Source organism: Papilio xuthus, unplaced genomic scaffold (genome assembly GCF_000836235.2).
Source record: "Papilio xuthus unplaced genomic scaffold, Pxut_1.1 DF825946.1, whole genome shotgun sequence".
Lineage (NCBI taxonomy): Eukaryota > Metazoa > Arthropoda > Insecta > Lepidoptera > Papilionidae > Papilio > Papilio xuthus.
In genome coordinates, this window is record NW_013532703.1 from 4,345,017 (window position 1) to 4,364,273 (window position 19,257).

General features: G+C 31.3%; 2 protein-coding genes across 6 annotated transcripts in view; one reads left to right on the forward strand and one right to left on the reverse strand.

The window, feature by feature from the left end:
• LOC106124265 (fatty acyl-CoA reductase 1) overlaps positions 1 to 1,318 on the forward strand; it is a 14,188-nt gene extending 12,870 nt beyond the window's left edge. For 3 of the 4 annotated variants that reach the window (XM_013320741.1, XM_013320740.1, XM_013320743.1), the window contains 2 exons: positions 157 to 262; positions 626 to 1,258. In XM_013320741.1, coding sequence (XP_013176195.1) covers positions 157 to 262; positions 626 to 764 — 245 coding nt within the window. In that variant the 3' untranslated portion in view covers positions 765 to 1,258. 4 annotated transcript variants of the gene reach the window in all.
• LOC106124266 (fatty acyl-CoA reductase 1) lies at positions 1,319 to 19,257 on the reverse strand. Of its 2 annotated transcripts, XM_013320744.1 has the most exons (13): positions 19,022 to 19,257; positions 18,196 to 18,477; positions 9,371 to 9,455; positions 8,945 to 9,218; positions 8,337 to 8,582; positions 7,789 to 7,941; positions 7,320 to 7,419; positions 5,620 to 5,679; positions 4,587 to 4,719; positions 4,003 to 4,110; positions 3,693 to 3,824; positions 3,093 to 3,353; positions 1,319 to 2,596 (listed from the first exon to the last, which is right to left on the reverse strand). In XM_013320744.1, the coding sequence occupies exons 3-13, from the start codon at positions 9,382 to 9,384 to the stop codon at positions 2,518 to 2,520; spliced, it is 1,560 nt and encodes a 519-aa protein (XP_013176198.1). In that variant the 5' UTR covers positions 9,385 to 9,455; positions 18,196 to 18,477; positions 19,022 to 19,257; the 3' UTR covers positions 1,319 to 2,517. The 2 variants fall into 2 exon arrangements, with proteins under 2 accessions (XP_013176198.1, XP_013176199.1); XM_013320745.1 differs by lacking the exons at positions 18,196 to 18,477; positions 19,022 to 19,257 and adding an exon at positions 10,822 to 10,910.

Below are 19,257 nucleotides of genomic sequence, written 5' to 3' on the forward strand. Positions count from 1 at the left end.
TTTATTGCGCAGAGTGGTTGATTCAGTTAATTTGATGACTTTGGTTGTACTTATATGATTTATCACTTTAGGACTTCTTATACCTGGATATCTTGTCTGACACTTTATTATTGCAGCTTACTGTACGTATGAATGATCAAAAACAATTATTTTCAGGACTCGACATATTGAAATATTTTGAAGACTGCATCAGAGCTGCTCGAAAATATATCCTGAAGGAGTACGACGATACCCTTCCAGCCGCAAGAAGGCACATGAAGATGTAAGTCTATTACTTCACAGTTTAAGTGAAGTCTTTTTTAAATAAAAGTTCATTTATAATTCAACTTTGTAAAGTCAAGAAGCTTTCATATTTAGTTTGATAGCCATTTACTTCTTAGCACCGGGAAAAGACTATTTGGCAAATTGCTTAACATTTTATGTAATTATTTTGCCGGACTGAACTTCATTTATTGTAATCCTTAGACAATGTAAAAAGCGAGAAATCAAATCTATAATTACTATCCCCTTGTAGTTTTGTTAGGAGACAAAAGTACGATTGTACCCTAATAAAACTACAGGGGGATACAATGTTCACATTATTCTTGTAAAAAAGACTAAAATAATTATAATGTATTTATTTCAGTATGTGGTTCGTCGATCTGGTTGTCCGATGTCTGTTTTGGGGATTAATTCTCTATTGGTTGAGCGGTTGGTGTTCTTCTTTATACACCGCGACGGTTGGTTACAAGGACACCCCTGCAGTACTTGGTACCAGCATATAACTTATACTGTTGGCACTAGAGTAACTGCTGCTGTTGGCACCAGGGTAACCCCTACTGTTGGCACCAGTACTTAACAGCTTTAAGTTATGTTTTATATTGTCAATTTATAAGTAAGTTAGGAAAGTAAATGTATTATAATTGTTAAGAAAAACAATATTTTTATCACTCGTTCTCTTATAATTCAGTCTTGTATTTCATACAAATTGTATTGCTTTGAAATATATAAATTAAGACTGATAGATGTCCATTTATATATAATAAATGATATATAATTCGATATATAATTCGGGAAAAAGTGAAATGTCTAATGTTAAAATTGTAAATGACAATGAATAAAAACATAATCATAGTATTATATAAAGTATAGTAAAGTTTTTGCTTAACTATTTACCTTGTCTGCTTTCCTTATGGGTTTAATTGTATAAAAATAATCTTAATTTTAGACATTTAGAAAAATAAAATTCTGTAAACTAAGATCTTTTTGTATATGAAAGGTTTTTGTAAAAACTTTTTTTAAGGAATAAAAATCTTTGTATCTTTTATAATTTGCGATTTAAAAAATGCGCGAAATATAAACCCCATCTTTGTTTACATAATAACATTGAGTTTTCTAAAACAAGAAACTAAAGCACTAAAAGGCCATCTTAGCCATTTTCTTATAAAGAATAAATGGGAAGGGAAACTGGACATGCAGGAGGAGGGATTGCAAAGCCAGAAGACACACCTTTTCTGTATATTTTCCTCTGTCTGTACGCGCTACGCTATTTCAGCTACTGGTCGCTTATTCGTTTTGCTATAAAAAGGAGAAGTCAAAAAGAATAAAAAACTTATTTGGGAAAAAGTATAAAAGATAAAAGTTTTTCATATATACAGTTTATTCAAGACTTACATTATAATTTTTATTATTTAATTGAAATACACACAAACACACGTGCTGTAAATTTTAAAACATTAATCCAAAAAATAAAATAGATTAAGATTTATATATTAACTTTTTGTTAACATAATATTGCTAAAATGATTCTGGATTATTATATCTTATAAAAGTATAGAAAAGTAATTAAATTATACGTATTTGATATTTATAAATAGGGTTGAATATCTAACGAATATCGTTAGATTTAAATTGAGGTAACCAATAGAATAGAGATAAAAATAACTTAGCAGAAAAATCCATACACAACTCGCACCCGATTTTATTTTTTTTGCAAATGAAGGTAGTTCTAAAATTTTGTTCGTATAAAGAATTTATTTTTGTGTATACTCAAGTTTACATTCATAACATAGAATTAATAATAAAATAGACAGTTTTATTTTCACTAATATAAAATGAATAATAATGTAAAAATGTGTCTATTACAAACTAATTTAAAGACATCATATTTTTTGTTCCAATAATTTCGTTTAACAATTTATATAATTTTATATTTCTACAATATAGTTGTGGTTTATCTTTGGATATTCGCTATTACAGAATTCTTTTAATTACGAGAATGAGTACTAATTCGTCTTATTTAAATTTAGATTAATTAATTCATAATTAGCAAAACATTAATTTATATAACTCATTTTATTACACAAACTATACAAAATATGAATACAGTGTAATTTGATTTGTTTGATATCTAAATTATTACCAACATTGTTAAGACTTAGATTGGTATTACTTAAAACTATCAATAAAAATCCTACTGCAATGTCTCATCGAACTTTACGATATATAAATGTTGGTACTACTTATTCCTACAACATTCTATCGTAAACGACCAGCTAAGAATCTAAATACATAATATCCCGTAGCAGCCTGGAACATTCGATGCACCCAATATAATCTGTTTGAAAATAAAAATTACATTAAACACAAAGGAAGAAAACATAAGTTTGAAGGTATGCATATACGAATTAATGGCAAATTGTACCTTTATTAGGCTGTAATATCACAGATTTAATAAAAACTGACATGTTTGTATATTTTTATAGACTAAAACGTTTCAAAATAAATCCATAGACAACAAATAGCATTGTCAGTGACATGTGTAATAAGTTCTCATATCCCATGAATTCGACTATATGAAAAAGCACACTGAGTTGTAATTACACAAACTAATAAAAAGCCTGTGCCAGTGGTTTGAATATTACGAGATTGCTTTAATGTAGGTCAATAATAACATTTTTATTTTGTTTTCCACTGCCGAAACATCTGAACAAAAATAGGAACTAAACTGTGGTACTTGGTGGTAATAAGTCATAGGTTAAGGTTTGGTTTCGTAATGTTCTGTTAACACACAAAATATTTGTCTTTAAATGCAATATGAAAATATTCAATACCTTTTTAACTTTGACCTAGCATTAGGTAGTGATTCAACGCTGTCTTTCAGTATGAATCGTCGTATGCCCAACATGTAAGCACCGATGTAAGCATCCCAGTTGAACTGAGCAGGCCAGTGGGGGAAGGCGCTAGAATCGCTCGCACAGTTCGCTTCAGAGTGAAGAGCTGTGAGTTCCGATATACCGAATTGCCATTCATGGTTCGCGAAATATTCTCCTGTAGCCGCCGCCATTTTGAATCGACGAGCTAACTTCATCATTCTGTGGTTAAAAAAGTAAATTAATTAAACTCTTAAAGCACTGAACAAAATCCTTTCAAACTTAAAGACTTTCTCACCATGACTATATTTTTTAGATTTAAAAGACAACAGAGGAGTTAAACAGGTGCATTCGCTCCGAAACAATTTCGTAGCAAACTTCAAAAATGTATGGAACTGAGGCGCGACAATCACGTGACTAATCGAAAGTTATTTTCAGTTCTATATATTTTTGAAGTTCGTTATGGAATCGCTTCGGAGCGAATGCACTTTGTCTAACCTTCCAGGGCTGGTAAATGAAATTTTGTTCCACGTATGATATGATTTTTTTTCAATAACTTACATTGCTTTCCTGCCCTGTGCACGCAGTAACACATCATAAAGGAAGGCGGGTAAGAAATGGCAAGATATCTCCCAAAATGTATTCATAAAACGGGACTCAGTAAAGGAGAAATTCGGATACCACATCACGTATCTGAAAAAACGAGAACATTTATTAATTATCAATATTAAAATCTGTAATAAAATTATTGTCACCTAACTTTTATATTGCATTCGTGCAATTAAAAAAAAGTAATTAAAAAAAAAGTTTTTATCAAGTTATTATTAATTAAAATAACTAAAATATCAATACTACTAAAAATGTTTCTTACTTGGTGGGATTTTCCCTCGCCCATTTAATACAGAGCCGTGTAAATTGACCCCATTGTAGAGGGTTGATGGAGCCAGATGTGACATTATAAACTGGACAACGACCCGGCCTGAAATAATTTTATTTGCCTAATAAATCGTTGGTTTCTAACACCTAAATCGCTGTATAAAACATATTGTTATCTCTGTTTTGACAAATTTGTCAAATATCTAACGATGACAATATGATTCAAAATCTGAAACTTTACATTACAGACTAAATTATTTTAAAATAACATTTCAATAAAACGCATAATTACTCAGAAATAACAAAGCGATGCTATGGGTACCTGCATCCAATCAAAACATTAAAGCTACACAATTTACAATTCACGCTAATACTCGTATATTCGAAAATACATTTAAACTAAATATAACTATATAATAATAACTATTCAGTTTATTTCACAATCTTCACAAAATAATTAAAAATTCAGATAAAGCCATATTTGAATTTCTACATACCTCAGTTTACTTAATTAAGAAAGTTTAAAAGGTTTTCTTACAGAAATTAACGGGGAGTATAAGAAGTAAACGAGTCACTTACTGTTTACATCCTTGTCGCCAAGCAGCAAGAATACAGCTATTGACAACTAGATCAACTGGCACTAAGTCGACCACGTACCGCTCTCTACAGTACCCGGAACGGTAAGTACCACGAGATATCTCCATGATTATACCTTAAATATAAAGAGCAACTCATAACTGTTAGGAAGAAAATCCGAAAATGTGTGTGTGTGTATTGACACAACACTAGCCTTACTAAAATATCGACCTTTATGTCCCCTCACTATTCATTCTGACACTGTATTTTGTAACGAAAGCACGTCATTCGCGCCAAAGGATTCTAACTAAAAATATATAAAATAACATAGATGTTTTGGAAGTTATGTTGCTAGATAAAGAAGCAAATTGTCATCTAATTAATAGTGAATAACACCCGAGAAAAATCACGCAAAAGATTACGATGCGTTACCTATGCCCTATAACATACCGAAGAACTACATTAGTAGCGTTGTATTTTACTAAATAATTCAATAATTACGTCTATCTTATGAATAACTTAAATTAAAACATTTTTATACAATTCAGTTTGTATCCATTCAAATATTTTTTATTATAATAATTTAAAATGTTAATCAATAAGAAGCATTGTATATAGGACAATTTAAATCCTTTAAAACTTAATATGTTTTGTAGTATTTCTACTTTCTATGAGACAGACAAGGTTTGAAGTCGGGAAGTCATAAGATCATGCAGTCTACTTTCCAAACAGGATGGCTATTTCTGTACGTTGATCCCATACTATCGGTCAAATAAATATACCTGTACTAACTATATTAACAATTTTATTTAAAAATTATCAAGGAAAGTCTAATCTTAACAACTAACTATTATTACAATAAAACATACAGACGAAATGATAACCTTCTCCTCACGTGATCGATTTCTAATTTTTCAGTATTGTCAATACAAAAAAGGGCATGACAGACGGACGGACAACAAAGTGATCCTATAAGGGTTCCGTTTTTTTCCTATGAGGTACGTAATGAAGAATACGAATAAGGAGAAGAACATACCTGTTACTCCGTAGACATTATCTATCCAACCGGGAAAAGGTTCTTGATAAGCTGCAGTAACTGAAACATTATATACAAACAGTGAGTAGAATTACTTAAATGAACTTAATGCACAATCCAAATCTATTTCGATAACAATCAACTTAACTATGTCATATCTAAAATATGTACATTTATAACTCTATGTCTCATAAATAGACGACTTTGACGATATGATTGCGTGTGACTGGTCATGTGGTAGTCGATCGATGTTGACCTGATGAATATTTTATTAATGCCATGAGAAAAAGTATCGTTACAATATCTGTCTTGAAAGCAACTGACTGCTATCGATTTCACGAAGGTCTCCTCCAATATATTGAAGGCTTTTAAGTATGAAATGATAACTGTAATTTTTAATGTTATATTTCGTTGACTGTGATAGAGAAATGCGGTGTTAAAATAAATGAGTCATCTTACTAATATTATAAAAGCGAATGTTTAGAAGGATAGATGATTGTTAGAAGGTATCTCCAAAACGGTACAACGGATCTCGATGAAATTTGGCATAGATGTAGAACATAGTCTGGAAGAACACATAGGCTACTTATTAAGTTTTTTTGATTCCGCGCGGACGGTGTTGCGGGCGACAGCTATATGACAATAAATCTTACTAATTTTATAAATGCGAAAGTTGAAATAGATGGATGGATATTTATTAAAAGGATATCTCCAAAATGGTACTACGAATCTCGATGAAATTTTGCACAGCTTTAGGCATAGTCTAGAAGAATACATCGGTTAAGTTCTTTTAATTCCACGAGTCGCGGGCAAAAACTTGTACTACTGAAATATCTATCGAATATGTGTCTTGAGATGCCTTATTTATAAAGTAGTAGTAATAAAGACAGAAATGTGTTTAGGGATTTTACTTATTTGGATAAGGGGCGAGTATAAGATGTAACTTAACTTAGATTCATCACAATATTTTGTGGAAATGAAATATTTTTATTTTATTTATTGTGTAACTTAGTATTTCTTAGATAAATAACACGTATTATAAATCAAGCAAAATATAACGCAACAGATAATCCTTGTTGTCATTTGTTTGCAATGTATAAAATAATTTTTGCAACATCCATATTCTAAGTTTATATTACGACTTTAAATTACGTTGTGCAACCGCGGTATAAGGTAAGTATGGATTTGAAATAGTGTTGTAAAATAGTTAATGCCACTAAGTCATTTAATGAAGAAACACATCACTTTGTTTTTAGTATTTATTGGTTGTGCCAACGGGGCATAAAACATATAGTACAAGATTAAAATCTTAATATCTTACTAATATTATAAATGAGATTGTTTAGATGGATATATAGATTTTGAAACGCCAATAGCCTGATGATTAAGGGATGGTCGAGGGTTCGAATCTCGCCATTCGACTGTTGTCGTAAACCATTTCCTAGCACAAGCCTACAGCTTAATTGGAATGGTACAAGAAATATTAGTAAATTAAGGGAAATCTGCTAACATAGTAATAAAATAAAAAGATTTTTGTTTGAAGGTATCTCGAAAACGGCTGAACGGATCTTGATGAAATTTGACACACATTCAGAACATAGTCTGGAAGCACACATAGGCTACTAATTGATTTTTTTTTCATTAACGCCGATGGAAACGCGGTCGACAGCTAGTAAGTCATAAATAGATCATAAACTTACCTATAGACGGTCTGATTATGCAAACTGGTAGATTTGTATGACTGAATACAATCGATTCAGCCAACGCTTTGGTAAGAGTGTAGGGATTGGGATGTTCTCCCTGAAACAAAAAAATGAATTATGGGTTTCTTCTTAAATTAAATCGACATAGAAACAAATAAATTTTATACTTTCCGAATCAAATCTATATTTTATGTTACATTTTAACAAATTAAAATTCCATTCAAGACTTCATTCATTTATATGTTTATGATGTAGGCTTTGAACGCAGACACACTTGTATCGACACATATTGTCATCCTTTACACTCTCTTTGAAAAAATAGAGAGAATAGTATGTCACGGCACTTGATATCAATAACTGCACAATATTTTAAATTCTTTAGCTGCAGAAAGCGAAGTCCAGTTGTGAACTTACGAAGATAACAAATACTAGATTCCAAAATGTTTTTTTAAATAATATATCTTACCTGTAAAGTTTCCGCAATAGTATCGACTGTATCTGGCGGCAGCATTTTAGTGCATCTTACTATACTGTCGGGGTCATAGGGCGGCGGGTACACGCGTTCTTCGATGTGACTACGCGGCGCGTTGCTATACGCTGTAGATACGTGGACTAGAGCCTAAAAGTTTTAATACACTTGAATATAGAATGATCTGTAGGAGCTCCAAATATTGCACTTGATTGCGGTGGCGCGGGACCGCAAAGGGAAGGGACTTTGTCGGAGGTCAAGGCCCACTTTGGATCAATGATCTATTTAGTTTTGAGAATAAGAGGCAGTTTAAATACTCTTACCAAATACTACCACTGCCACTACATATATAGACAACCCAATTTTATAAAAAAAAAACAAAGATAGCTTTTTATTTAGATGTTTCCGTAGTGAAAAGCTAGGTTAAGTGGAATTTAATGGAATTTAAATTTGACGTCGCTTTTTTAATATATATCATATATTTAATATAGCATATCAGGACTATCATACTTAAGAAATATTCTCATGAATAGATGGATGGCTACCTTTAACAGAGGCATATCCGAAGCCAGTTTTAACAGATACGCGGTGCCCTGCACGTTCAGCGCTGTAGCCGCTTGCAACGGTTCAGTAAACTTGACAGTAGCCGCTGAATGGAATACGGTCGTCACCGTGCTCAGCAGCTCTCGTTGTTCAGCACTGACACCCAGGTTTGGTGCCGACACATCGCCTGTTATTGGAAACAGCTTCCCGAGACGCTCCGGCCAACGCGCACGGATACGGTCGAAAACCTATTTGTTTTAGTTATTGGTGAGAATAATATTGCAGTAACCAAAAATAACTACGATGCAGTTATTAAAGTATTAAGAGAAAAAGACTAATTGAAGCTATAATCTAACGTTTTATGGTATAGAGTACTTTTTAGTACTCGCGGGTTAAATCCTGTCAATCAAATATTGTCGTGGTGCAATTTTGTGTAATAATTCATAGCTTTTATTTATATAGTGCTTCACTTGTACTTAAAATATTTGTTTTATATCGTATCTGGACAAAAGCCGAAAATACATGCCATAAGGAAAATAGACACAAAAGACATTTTTAAATAAATAAAAAAGCATACAAACCTTCAAGCAGTAACAATAAAACATCATACCTGATTTTTAAGCAGTTCCTTATACCTTTGTTCGACCGACAATCCTCGCTTTGGTCTCATTAGAACATAGATAGTTTCTATACCAGCACAACTTCTTAATAGTTTTTCCAGTAACGCTTTCCCTACGAAACCAGTACCTCCCGTAACAAGTATTACTGCGCCGTCGTAGTAATCTGATATCGCCTCATTGCTTTGGTTATAAGTACCGAAGTTGCATTCTTTATTTAAATTTGGAGTAAACGGATCATTCCCGTTTAAGCAATCCATGTTTTTTCTGTACAGTAAATAGTAGGAGTTTAGTATTATGTTGCGCGATGACACGATAATTTAGGACAATGTATTAAGGTTAAATTAAGATAATAATAGAAATGTATCCTAAATTGTCTTATTTTTATCAATGAGTGTTGTTAAGATATTGATACTTACTGGTAAATATCCATTTTACTATTTTTTTTTATTTTAATAATTTCTATAAATTCCAATGTTCGCCACTGCTTCCGCAATATTATTTCTGAAACAAAATTAATATTTTTTTTTACATTTTAAGTGAAGCTCATTCAAATATCTACGGCATTTCTCATCATCAAGCTGACTATTATAACTACTGATAGTTTACATAACACTTAATCACCATACAAGATTCACCATAAATTAGACATCAACGCGTTACGGGACAAATTACATGATAATTGATTATTTATGCGTATTACACAGTTTCTGAGTCAAGGTAAATCAGCCGATCGGGCAATATGTTAAACTGGGAGATTGTAAAAGTAAAGTTTTGAGAAATTTCGCCACTGAAATGTTGTAATGTTTGCACTTTGTGTTGTGCTTTTGTCGTTTATTCTATTGATAGTAATGATTACGTTATATCAATATGACAACTGCGATGATGTTGCAGATTTTACTACCATAACAAAGGTTAGGTTTGAGTAAGTAAGAACGAAGTGTCCAATACGTAATCTTGATCTTCGTTAACAAACGATTTGTAAAGATGGCAGGGGTATTGCATGGTATCGACGCGGAGACACTTTTTTTTATTAAGATTAGCGATTGTTTTGAAAATGTACAACAATATTTCAATTGTTATTTTTAAGAAATATTACGTGAAACTTTTCAAACAGATGTTAAACTCTTTAGTTGAGGTAGTAATAATTAATCCGTTGTTTTTTACAGCACGAAACACAGTTGCAATATGTTGATATATCAATTTCATTAAATACGTGAACCAATTTATTACAATTTTGACATACGCAAAACAATTGCATCATTGTTTATCATGATGGAGATCTGTGTCACGATGACAACGAGACGAGTTTTTTGTAATTTAAATCCGATGAACAACAATGTTCATGCTGAACCTAGCTTAGATGCTCCAACTAAATTTACAATAAAAGGGACGATTTTTTATCTTATCGATTATCGATAAATAACAGAATTTGTTAAGTTTAACACTACGTTACTTATTTCTCATTTATAATTTAAATTCGGCCTGATTTTAGCTGGTATTAATAATTTAGTTTCAGTCGAGCTTTAATTGTAGTGACAAAGCTTTTAAGTTCTTATTGATTTTGTAAGCACTTTTTATTCTAAGAATATTTGCCTTTGCGGCGTATAATTATTTTAATCATCGATTCAGGAAATCCTGGAAATTAAATGTGTATTTCTTAAGGTTAATTTATAAAGAAAATCTTCAGCATCAAAATAGATATTACGTAAAGTACTAACTTTTTAATTATTTTAAATTAATTTAAAATTAGAACAATATTAAATAAACTGTCATTTTACATAACTAGTTGTTTTTTTTTCTACTTAAAATCATATGTCAAAACCAATTTCTCCAATAAAAAAATTAAAACACTAGAAATAACACTCACCATCAATATTGGGAAACACTCGACTACGAACGATATGAAAAAAAAATTATATCATTTTTTTTAATCCTCGCCGCACTACGTTTGCGAGTTAACCGGCTCGCGTCGCGGCCTGGCTTTCACTGCTGTCTACTGGTCACGTAATAGCCCCTGTAATATCAACAGAACATACGGCTCTATATTGCACGCCGTCAACCGTTTATAAACGTACAAAATTTTTGTTTGCACTGTTTTAATATTTTATTACATATATTTGCTGTAGTGGTGCTATACATTTAAAACGTTCAATAAATCTAAAATTAAGTTAAATGTTTAAATAAAGAATTTCATTTATCTTCTGCAATTTCTAATGAAATACGAGAATAATTAAACTTTAACTTTTATAATTTTATAGTATTTAATTAATGTTTGAATTATTTACGGGGTTTGGTTAATTGAAAAAAATTGCGTTTGCTGATAATTAAAAACGATTTGTTTGGATATGTTTGTAAATAATATTCATCTATCAAATTAACACTTTCTCAAGTAAAATAGATAACAAATATAAATATGTAAGTGGATATTATTTCTTATTTACTAAAAGTACTATATTATTTGCACACTCGCTTTGCAAAAACAGAATCAAAACAAAATAAAATTACATATATACTATTGTTTTTATATTTTCTAATAAACTGTACTAAGTATATTTGTTGAATTGATACTCATGTATCAATTAAAGCGTTACTAACATAAGGAAAACTCTATGAGTGTAAATGCGTAATATCACGACGTATGTTCGTTAACGTAAGTAATGCACAATGAAAAAAATGTGTACCCATCCGTTACAATGTATGAATACATTTAAAAGGGCTATTGATTTGTGAACTTTTGTAAAAATTGAAAACAAGTTAAAATCACAGATTACTGTCTTATAATATAAAAAAATAATATAAAGTTGATTATCGGTCAATATCAATCAAGATCCGGGCACTGTATTTCCTGTCCTGGTTTCTTTTACACGATTGTTTATTTAAAACTTGTACTCCGATTCTTTATTTCATTATTAATGACTTTTAAGAGGGTAATGTTCTCAGATATATGTATATTTATTTGTATACATTTGTAAGAATGAAAAGTTTAAAGTTTAATGGGTTGTTCCTTTAAATTTCTTCTTTATAAATATGTGTGTATGGTTATGACGTTTCTGTCGGACTTTCGTGCAAATGTAACAAACGATTTTGTTAGCAAATAATCAGAATTGTAGCAATTATAGTTTTAATGTATTCCATTTGTGACGTATGATATGCTGGTATTATATGAAACACGCCACTATTCTATTACGTTATGTGTGAATATTATATACACTTTAAGAATTTCTGAAAGACAGAATATTATCATATTATATTTACCACTGGTTTCCTTGCAAAATCCCTCAAAAAATGCAGGTATATTACTTTCATTTATAAGATTTTCTGTAACAGTTCACTGTCGTCAGCATAATCATCTCTGTTCTTTTTCCTCCAAATTGTAGGTACTCTTCCATTGTTATTGATAGCCGTAAGCAGACAGACATCATATCCGAATCCACTCCCTTCTTACACATATCATACTAATCAATCATACTATATTTAGTCTACCTTTGGATCCATTCATATTCAATCTCATTCAATTCACTGTCAGCTTCATGAATGTTTCAATGAGAATTATAAGTAGCGCTTACGGATACCGTGTAGGGCGGATGTGACGCAACTTATGTCATAACTTAACGAAATAATGCAAACAGAAATAGGAAAGTTGTAATGTCGGTCACCGCTTAGACATAATCTAAATAAGTATTATATAATATGCGACGGCGTGATAACACAAAATATTTAATAATTACAAAAAAACGGTGTATATTTTATAAAAAATAGCTAGCGCCCGGCGTTGTCCGATTTTTTTTGTGACTGAATTGCCACTGATTGCCTGAGGAGGCATTTACAGCTTCACCGGGCTTGAGGTGGCCGAGCGCAGATGGCACTTAGCCTACACCTCGTTTAAGAGTAACTAGGCTCCCTCAGGAACCTCGGCTCGGGCCGTTACTTCGTTATTATTACCGGATTGGGCGTTGTCCGAGCAAATTAATCAAATTTAAAAAAAAATCTTAATGACTGGAAGAAAAAACGTATATCGGGAATCCAATTATCAAATACAGTACAACCTGGATAAGGAAGAATTGTATAATAGTCTATAAGCATGAAAAATATCACGATCCGTTGGACTCCCGCTTTTCTAGGTGCGACTGTACTATTATTCCATAGCGCTCGTTGTTATGAAATACAATATTTAATTTATATCATGGACAGTATAAAAACGCGTTTCGTTATAAAATAAAGTCGTCATTATGTTAATAGACAGTTTACATTCCGTTACAGAAAATCATTGGCTTGTAACGCGCCGAATTTGCCAAGAGCGTTGACTAGGTCAAGCGCAAAATAACAGGAATAACTTTTTTTTAAATTTATTACTTGTACTAGAATTATTTAATTTATCATTATATAAATTAAATGATAAAGGAAACATTAAACGGGGCTATTAACGAAAGTACTGGTAATTAATCAATAATTAATTTATAACTTCTAATTTAGGGTAGGCTAGAGCCCCTCGGTAGGGACGATTTAAAAATCAATAGACCAACTCCCTCCTTGTAATACTCCGGGTTAAAATACAAATTAAACCTCGCTCTGTTTTGTTGAAATATAAGACGTATTTGTAGAGTAGCCATAAAACATGTGAAATATTCTTTAATTAGGAACCGCGTGGACAATAATAGATCAACACGGGGGAGGAATAACTATTGCGTTTACATTATTCCAGTCCAGTGATTGAATCTATTGTATACTGGAATGCACTGTGTAAGTCCCTATGTAGGTATACAATTTTTGACCCAAAGAAGTAATTGTTAACTATACTGGAATAATTTAAACAAGGAATAAAGACAAAAAAGATAATTATTTCAGATGTAATTAAAAGCCTCTACAATCTTAACACTTCTTACTAACACAATTATTGTTGTAAATATTATTTACAGCCTCATTATAGTATTAAATATTTATGAAATAAGTACTCTAGTCAATCCATAAATATCAGAATCATATAACAGAGTATACCATTTCACCTGATTGTTATTGGTTTTGTGGTTTCCAATAGACATGACACGTGATATATGATAGTCCAAGCTTTTCAATTGATATATTTAGATCAAACGAATGTTTTGAATATATCTAATACTCTGATAATCTAATAATTAAAAAGAATAGTCATAACAAAGATTTAACGACGTCAGATTAGTCCGTCTTACTATTATTGGTTAATGTGCGAAAAATTATGCATATAATGAACATTTTACGTTGATTCTGTATTCATTTATATATAAAATAACTAACAATACGTCGATCTAAAAATATTTATAGTTTTCTTCATTAGATAGTATTTTTTTAAATAATCCGGAATCATTTTGAGAGCTTTTTTCCTTGAAGCTATTGACCATACCCAGAGCTTTCAAAGTTATATTATTTTTGTTAATTTTCAGCCAGCAGACAGAAATATTAATTTAAGAAGTACTTTGTCCCATTGTTATAAAGAAAATCAGTCTAGTAAACGTTATTCCGTTTTCAAGGTTCAAACATATATCACAATTTCAAAGAGGAGTTGGCACATTATAGGTCATTTAAATAGTTTAACTCTGTTAATTTTAGTATGAGAAATACTAGTGGAGTTCGCGTAACCGAGACAAACCATATCCTGTGGAAGACGCGAAGTTACGCAAGATTTAATATTTGTTTAAGAAATACTTTGTACCATTGTCATTAGCTTACTTACTTAAAACTTCTACTATAAAGAAAGTTCACGTTAAAGTGTTCTTTGGACAATTTCAATATTGATTAAAAATATAGCGAGTTACTTTTAGATGATAGAGTTTTTTATGAATGAAGAAGACGTAACTAATAGTTAATTACTTTATATTAAAAGTTAATTCAGATGTTAACTTTGGCAACTTCAACACAAATGTTTTTTTTAAATTTTATTACATTGATAAATGTTGGTTTGATAAAGTGAATGAATATGATTTATGACTTTATAATAGACATTTGATTTACATCGATAACCTTTATCGATATGTCGATATATCTATAAAGTTTTATTTTATCGATAAAATCAAGTTTTGTTTTATTGATGTTAATCATAAATTAATTAAATCATTTAATTTTATATTAATAATAAAAACTGTTTCCGAGATACTTCTGGTATTTTAGTTACATATTAGTACGACCAATAATGATACGATTATGGTCATACTGGCTGTCGCCCGCGACTTCTAAGCGAATTAAAAAATAATAAATAGCTTGAGTTTTTCCAGACTATGTTCTATATGTGTGTCAAATTTCATCAAAATCCGTTGAGCCGTTCCTGAGATACTGTCAAACAAACATCCATCAATCCATCTAAACATTCGCATTTAAAACATTTTTAAGAAGATAAGTAATATCAAAACAACTAAGTTCTGTATAATTTTAGGAATATAATCAAATTTCGCATTGTGTTTTTATACAACAAAATATAATATGATTGCTCCAATAGTACAACTAGATTTGTGTAAACAATTACCCACTTTACTAATATTATAGCAAAGTAGGAAACACGCTAGCGCAGGGCGGTGAAAGCGGTTTTGCTTCATTACGCTGCGCAAGTGATGTTCGCATTGGAGAAATGTGTCGATATCGATATTTTGGTAATAATTAAAAATTTTATAAAGCGCGCACCATCTTTCGACCATCACTTTAACTTATTTGGTATAAAATTGGACTAAAAATAATTTTATTAATTTTGTTGACATAAGTTTTGAAAAAAAAAATAGTAAGTAAATAATAGTAAAAATAGTAAGTAGTAGTAAAAATGCATAATCACTTCGGATAGTTTCATAGGAGATGAATTTTACAATAATTTTAAAAGACCATTGCACAGTAAAATTAATTATTTTGATCTTTAGTATGCAAAGATCACCATCAAATTTCATACAAAATTATGTAAGGTATATGAGGTACTAAAAAATCTGAAAATATTTCAATCTGTTAAAGGAGCCGATAAGCATTTACTCGATAGTTTCTCATCCCAACACTAATAAAAGACCGGTCTGCAGTTATGAACGAATATGTAGGTAATGTTACGTCACACAGAATCCGTGCCATCGCGACGTTTGGCCATTCAAGCGTTTCGGCGCAACATCATCGCTAATTGGGTAACTATTAGGAATATATCCTATTTCATATGTCATACATTTGATATAAAGCAATCTATTGCTATGGTGATAGGAACGGTGAACTGCCCCGAGTGTCAAACATCAAGGGTTGATAGTCATTTTTGACTAAGCCAAAGTGAATTCGTTTTTTCGACTCTAACGAAGTACAATAAACACACTTCCCACGACACTACCAAATATTTCAGCGTATTGTTACACATCCAAATGAATGCAAAATAAGTGCAACAAATACAGGCTTCAGGAAATTTTTTATGAATAATTTTTTAATTAAAATTTCTGTCTTAATTTAGCAGGTGTTGTATTATTTGATGTCGGCACGTAGTAAATATTGCGAGTTACTGTATCATGTAGGTAATTTTGCAGTTATTCCTTTCATATAGGGATGTGTATAAGAGGAGTATGTACATGACAATAATTTAAATATAACTTGCATCAGTTAAATAATTGAAGATAGTTAAAGTTATTTAAAAAATAATTGCTGTCGATAATTTGACAGGCGCTCATGTGTTTTCTTTATAATATTCGTACGGTACTGTTTTATATATTTTTACAATTTTATTGTTAATCTTATCATTATATTATAATATAATTGTATTTTCAATTTTTATTGTCAAAGAGCTATCTATGAGGGATTATGAAAAACATGAATATTTCAAGCCATAGTGAAAATTATAAATTAACGACATTGCCATCTAGCGACGAAAATATAAAACTATAAAATTGGCCGTAATCGTTGCTGTAGGCTAACAAAATATCAAGCACTTGTTTGCGAAATACTAATTACCAGTATTACTAAATTACTAACTATGGTTTTCGCAATCGAATACGTATTGTATGAACGTAAAACGGTGTCAGAACGTAAAAACCCAGCCTGTTTGGTGGTGTGATATAGTAAGTAGCTGTCAGAAGGTTACTTTAATTATATATGTATGTTATTTACTTGTTTTAGCTATACAAACCTACAGTACGAGGAAAACTCAAGATGAACAAATGCATATTGGTCTACACCAAGTACAAAAAGCTTTGTCTGCACATAGCTTATAGTAATAGAAAGAGCCAGATTGTAAAATAAATTGCAGTTGTTGCGTTTGAGCATAGGAAAGTTAATATTTATAAAGAACCTTGGAAAATATGAAGTACCTTACAGTTGTAAATACCTATTTAAATATTTATCTCTATTTAAAATACCTACAATAATATTATTGTTGACATAATAAAATTTACCTTATTTTAGACTTTGGCGTTGCAATTCAAGTCTCCATTTAATATAAATAAATGTTTTTTTAATATGCAGTCAAAGAATTTAATTCGCTTCCCACCTTGGATCAAACCTACAACAAACTACAAAAGAGATATTTTTATCATCATCAGCTCACTACACGTACCCACCGAGGGGCTCGGAGCCTACCCTAAGTTAGGGGTGACTAGGCCATAGTCAACCATGCTGGCCAAGTGCGGGTTGGTTGACTTCACACATATCTTTGAATTTCTTCTCAGATATGTGCAGGTGGCATCACGATGTTTTCCTTTACCGTAAGAACGATACAAAGAGATAATTTACCACGAATCTATGTTTCTATAGCAAGCTTGGAACCTTAATATATTGTGGGCGTCAAATGACATTTAAACGAAATGGGTTGTAAATAAACTTCCTTCACTATACCCTGATCAGTATCCTTACGTAGATACAAAAAGTAACATTAAATTAGCCTTACACAACTCGATGTCATTAATTCCCGCGAATTTTGTGAAATCGACAAATTATATTGGCTTTTACATTACGAAACAAAAATTATTGGATAGCGTACCATCTTAATCAAATAGCTTAAGCTCGCTACACACTTTCAGTTTTAACTATACAACTTCGTATCTAGGCTAAACTGAGACAGCTTAACTGAACAGTTCTATTGATCAGTTAAAACTGATGGTGTGTAGGCGGCTTAAGTTATTTTGAGACAAATTAATAAATGTCTTTGTAGATTTTACGTAAACACAGATTCTTACATTCGGTTTCCAGTGCAGAAATACTTTTAAAATAACTAATTATTAATTAAAAAAAGAACAAAAACATGATTGGCTGTAGCCTAATTACTTACTTCTCTCTCTCTCTCTGGAACAGCGACCCAAGAGATCTCCAGCGCCGCCTGTTCTCAGCTGTCTCCTGCCAATCGCTTTTAACTAACGGAGGTCCAGTTCCACAATGTCTTTCCTCCAGTATCTGGGCCGGGTAACAGGTCAGCGACCAAGGGTGATTCCGAGGTTTGTTGTTTGGTGCTCCGATCTTCTTCCATCTTTAGGTTTCCTACCCAACGGAGTCTCTGAGCTTTAATTCCTCCTTTAATAGTCGATTCGCCAACCATCCTCTTTCCCTGCGTCACCTACGACAGTATTTTCATACTAAATACCCACATACACACAAAAACACTGATGAAATAGATAAATATAAAAACGTTAGGAAAAACTCATAAAAAATGAAGTTATGGAAGATTTTTAATCGAAAGATTAACAAGAAAAATTAAAATGCTATGGTCATAAATGTTCTTATTTATGTGATATTGACGTATGTAGGAAATCCACAAAATGCCATGTTTATGTAAAAAAAAAATTAAAGACAAGTAATAAAAATTAATAGTAACCAATTTTATATCGAGGAAACGAAACGAACTTTGCCGCTCACTGCCCTTCGGGTCTTCGATAGGATATTGTTGTTCAACATTTTCTCACCATTACTTTATAATGGGCAAATTCAAAAATCTGTGGACCGATATCAACAATTCATTCAACATTAGAAAGGTAACCCTAAAATAAATTTCCATTTATCCGAAGACGGTATAATTCACAAAAAAATATTTAAAAAATCAACGTTTGTGTACGCCCTATGAAGTCCTAAACTATAATTTAATTTATAATCCAAAATCTTACCTTAACGTGTACTTTGTTGTGCAAACCATTATTGTCTGTGAGTGTTTCAATTTATCATTATAGGATTATAATCGGTAGTAATTTTAACAACGAAGTCTTGTACATAATTGTAAATGGTAAGTAATGCTGCTGTGTTACATTTCAAAAACCGATAAGTATGGCTAATTATTGTAAAATGTTAAAATAATCTTGTCTTCTTTTTTAAAACGTAACATTTACACTAATTTCCACACTAA

Coding starts and splice junctions, on each gene's coding strand:
- LOC106124266 (XM_013320744.1), bottom strand. Junction 4,720..5,619: donor TAATGTCTACGGAGTAACAG/GTATGTTCTTCT, acceptor TTTATATTTAAG/GTATAATCATGGAGATATCT. Junction 2,597..3,092: donor GCTAGGTCAAAGTTAAAAAG/GTATTGAATATT, acceptor ATTTTCAAACAG/ATTATATTGGGTGCATCGAA.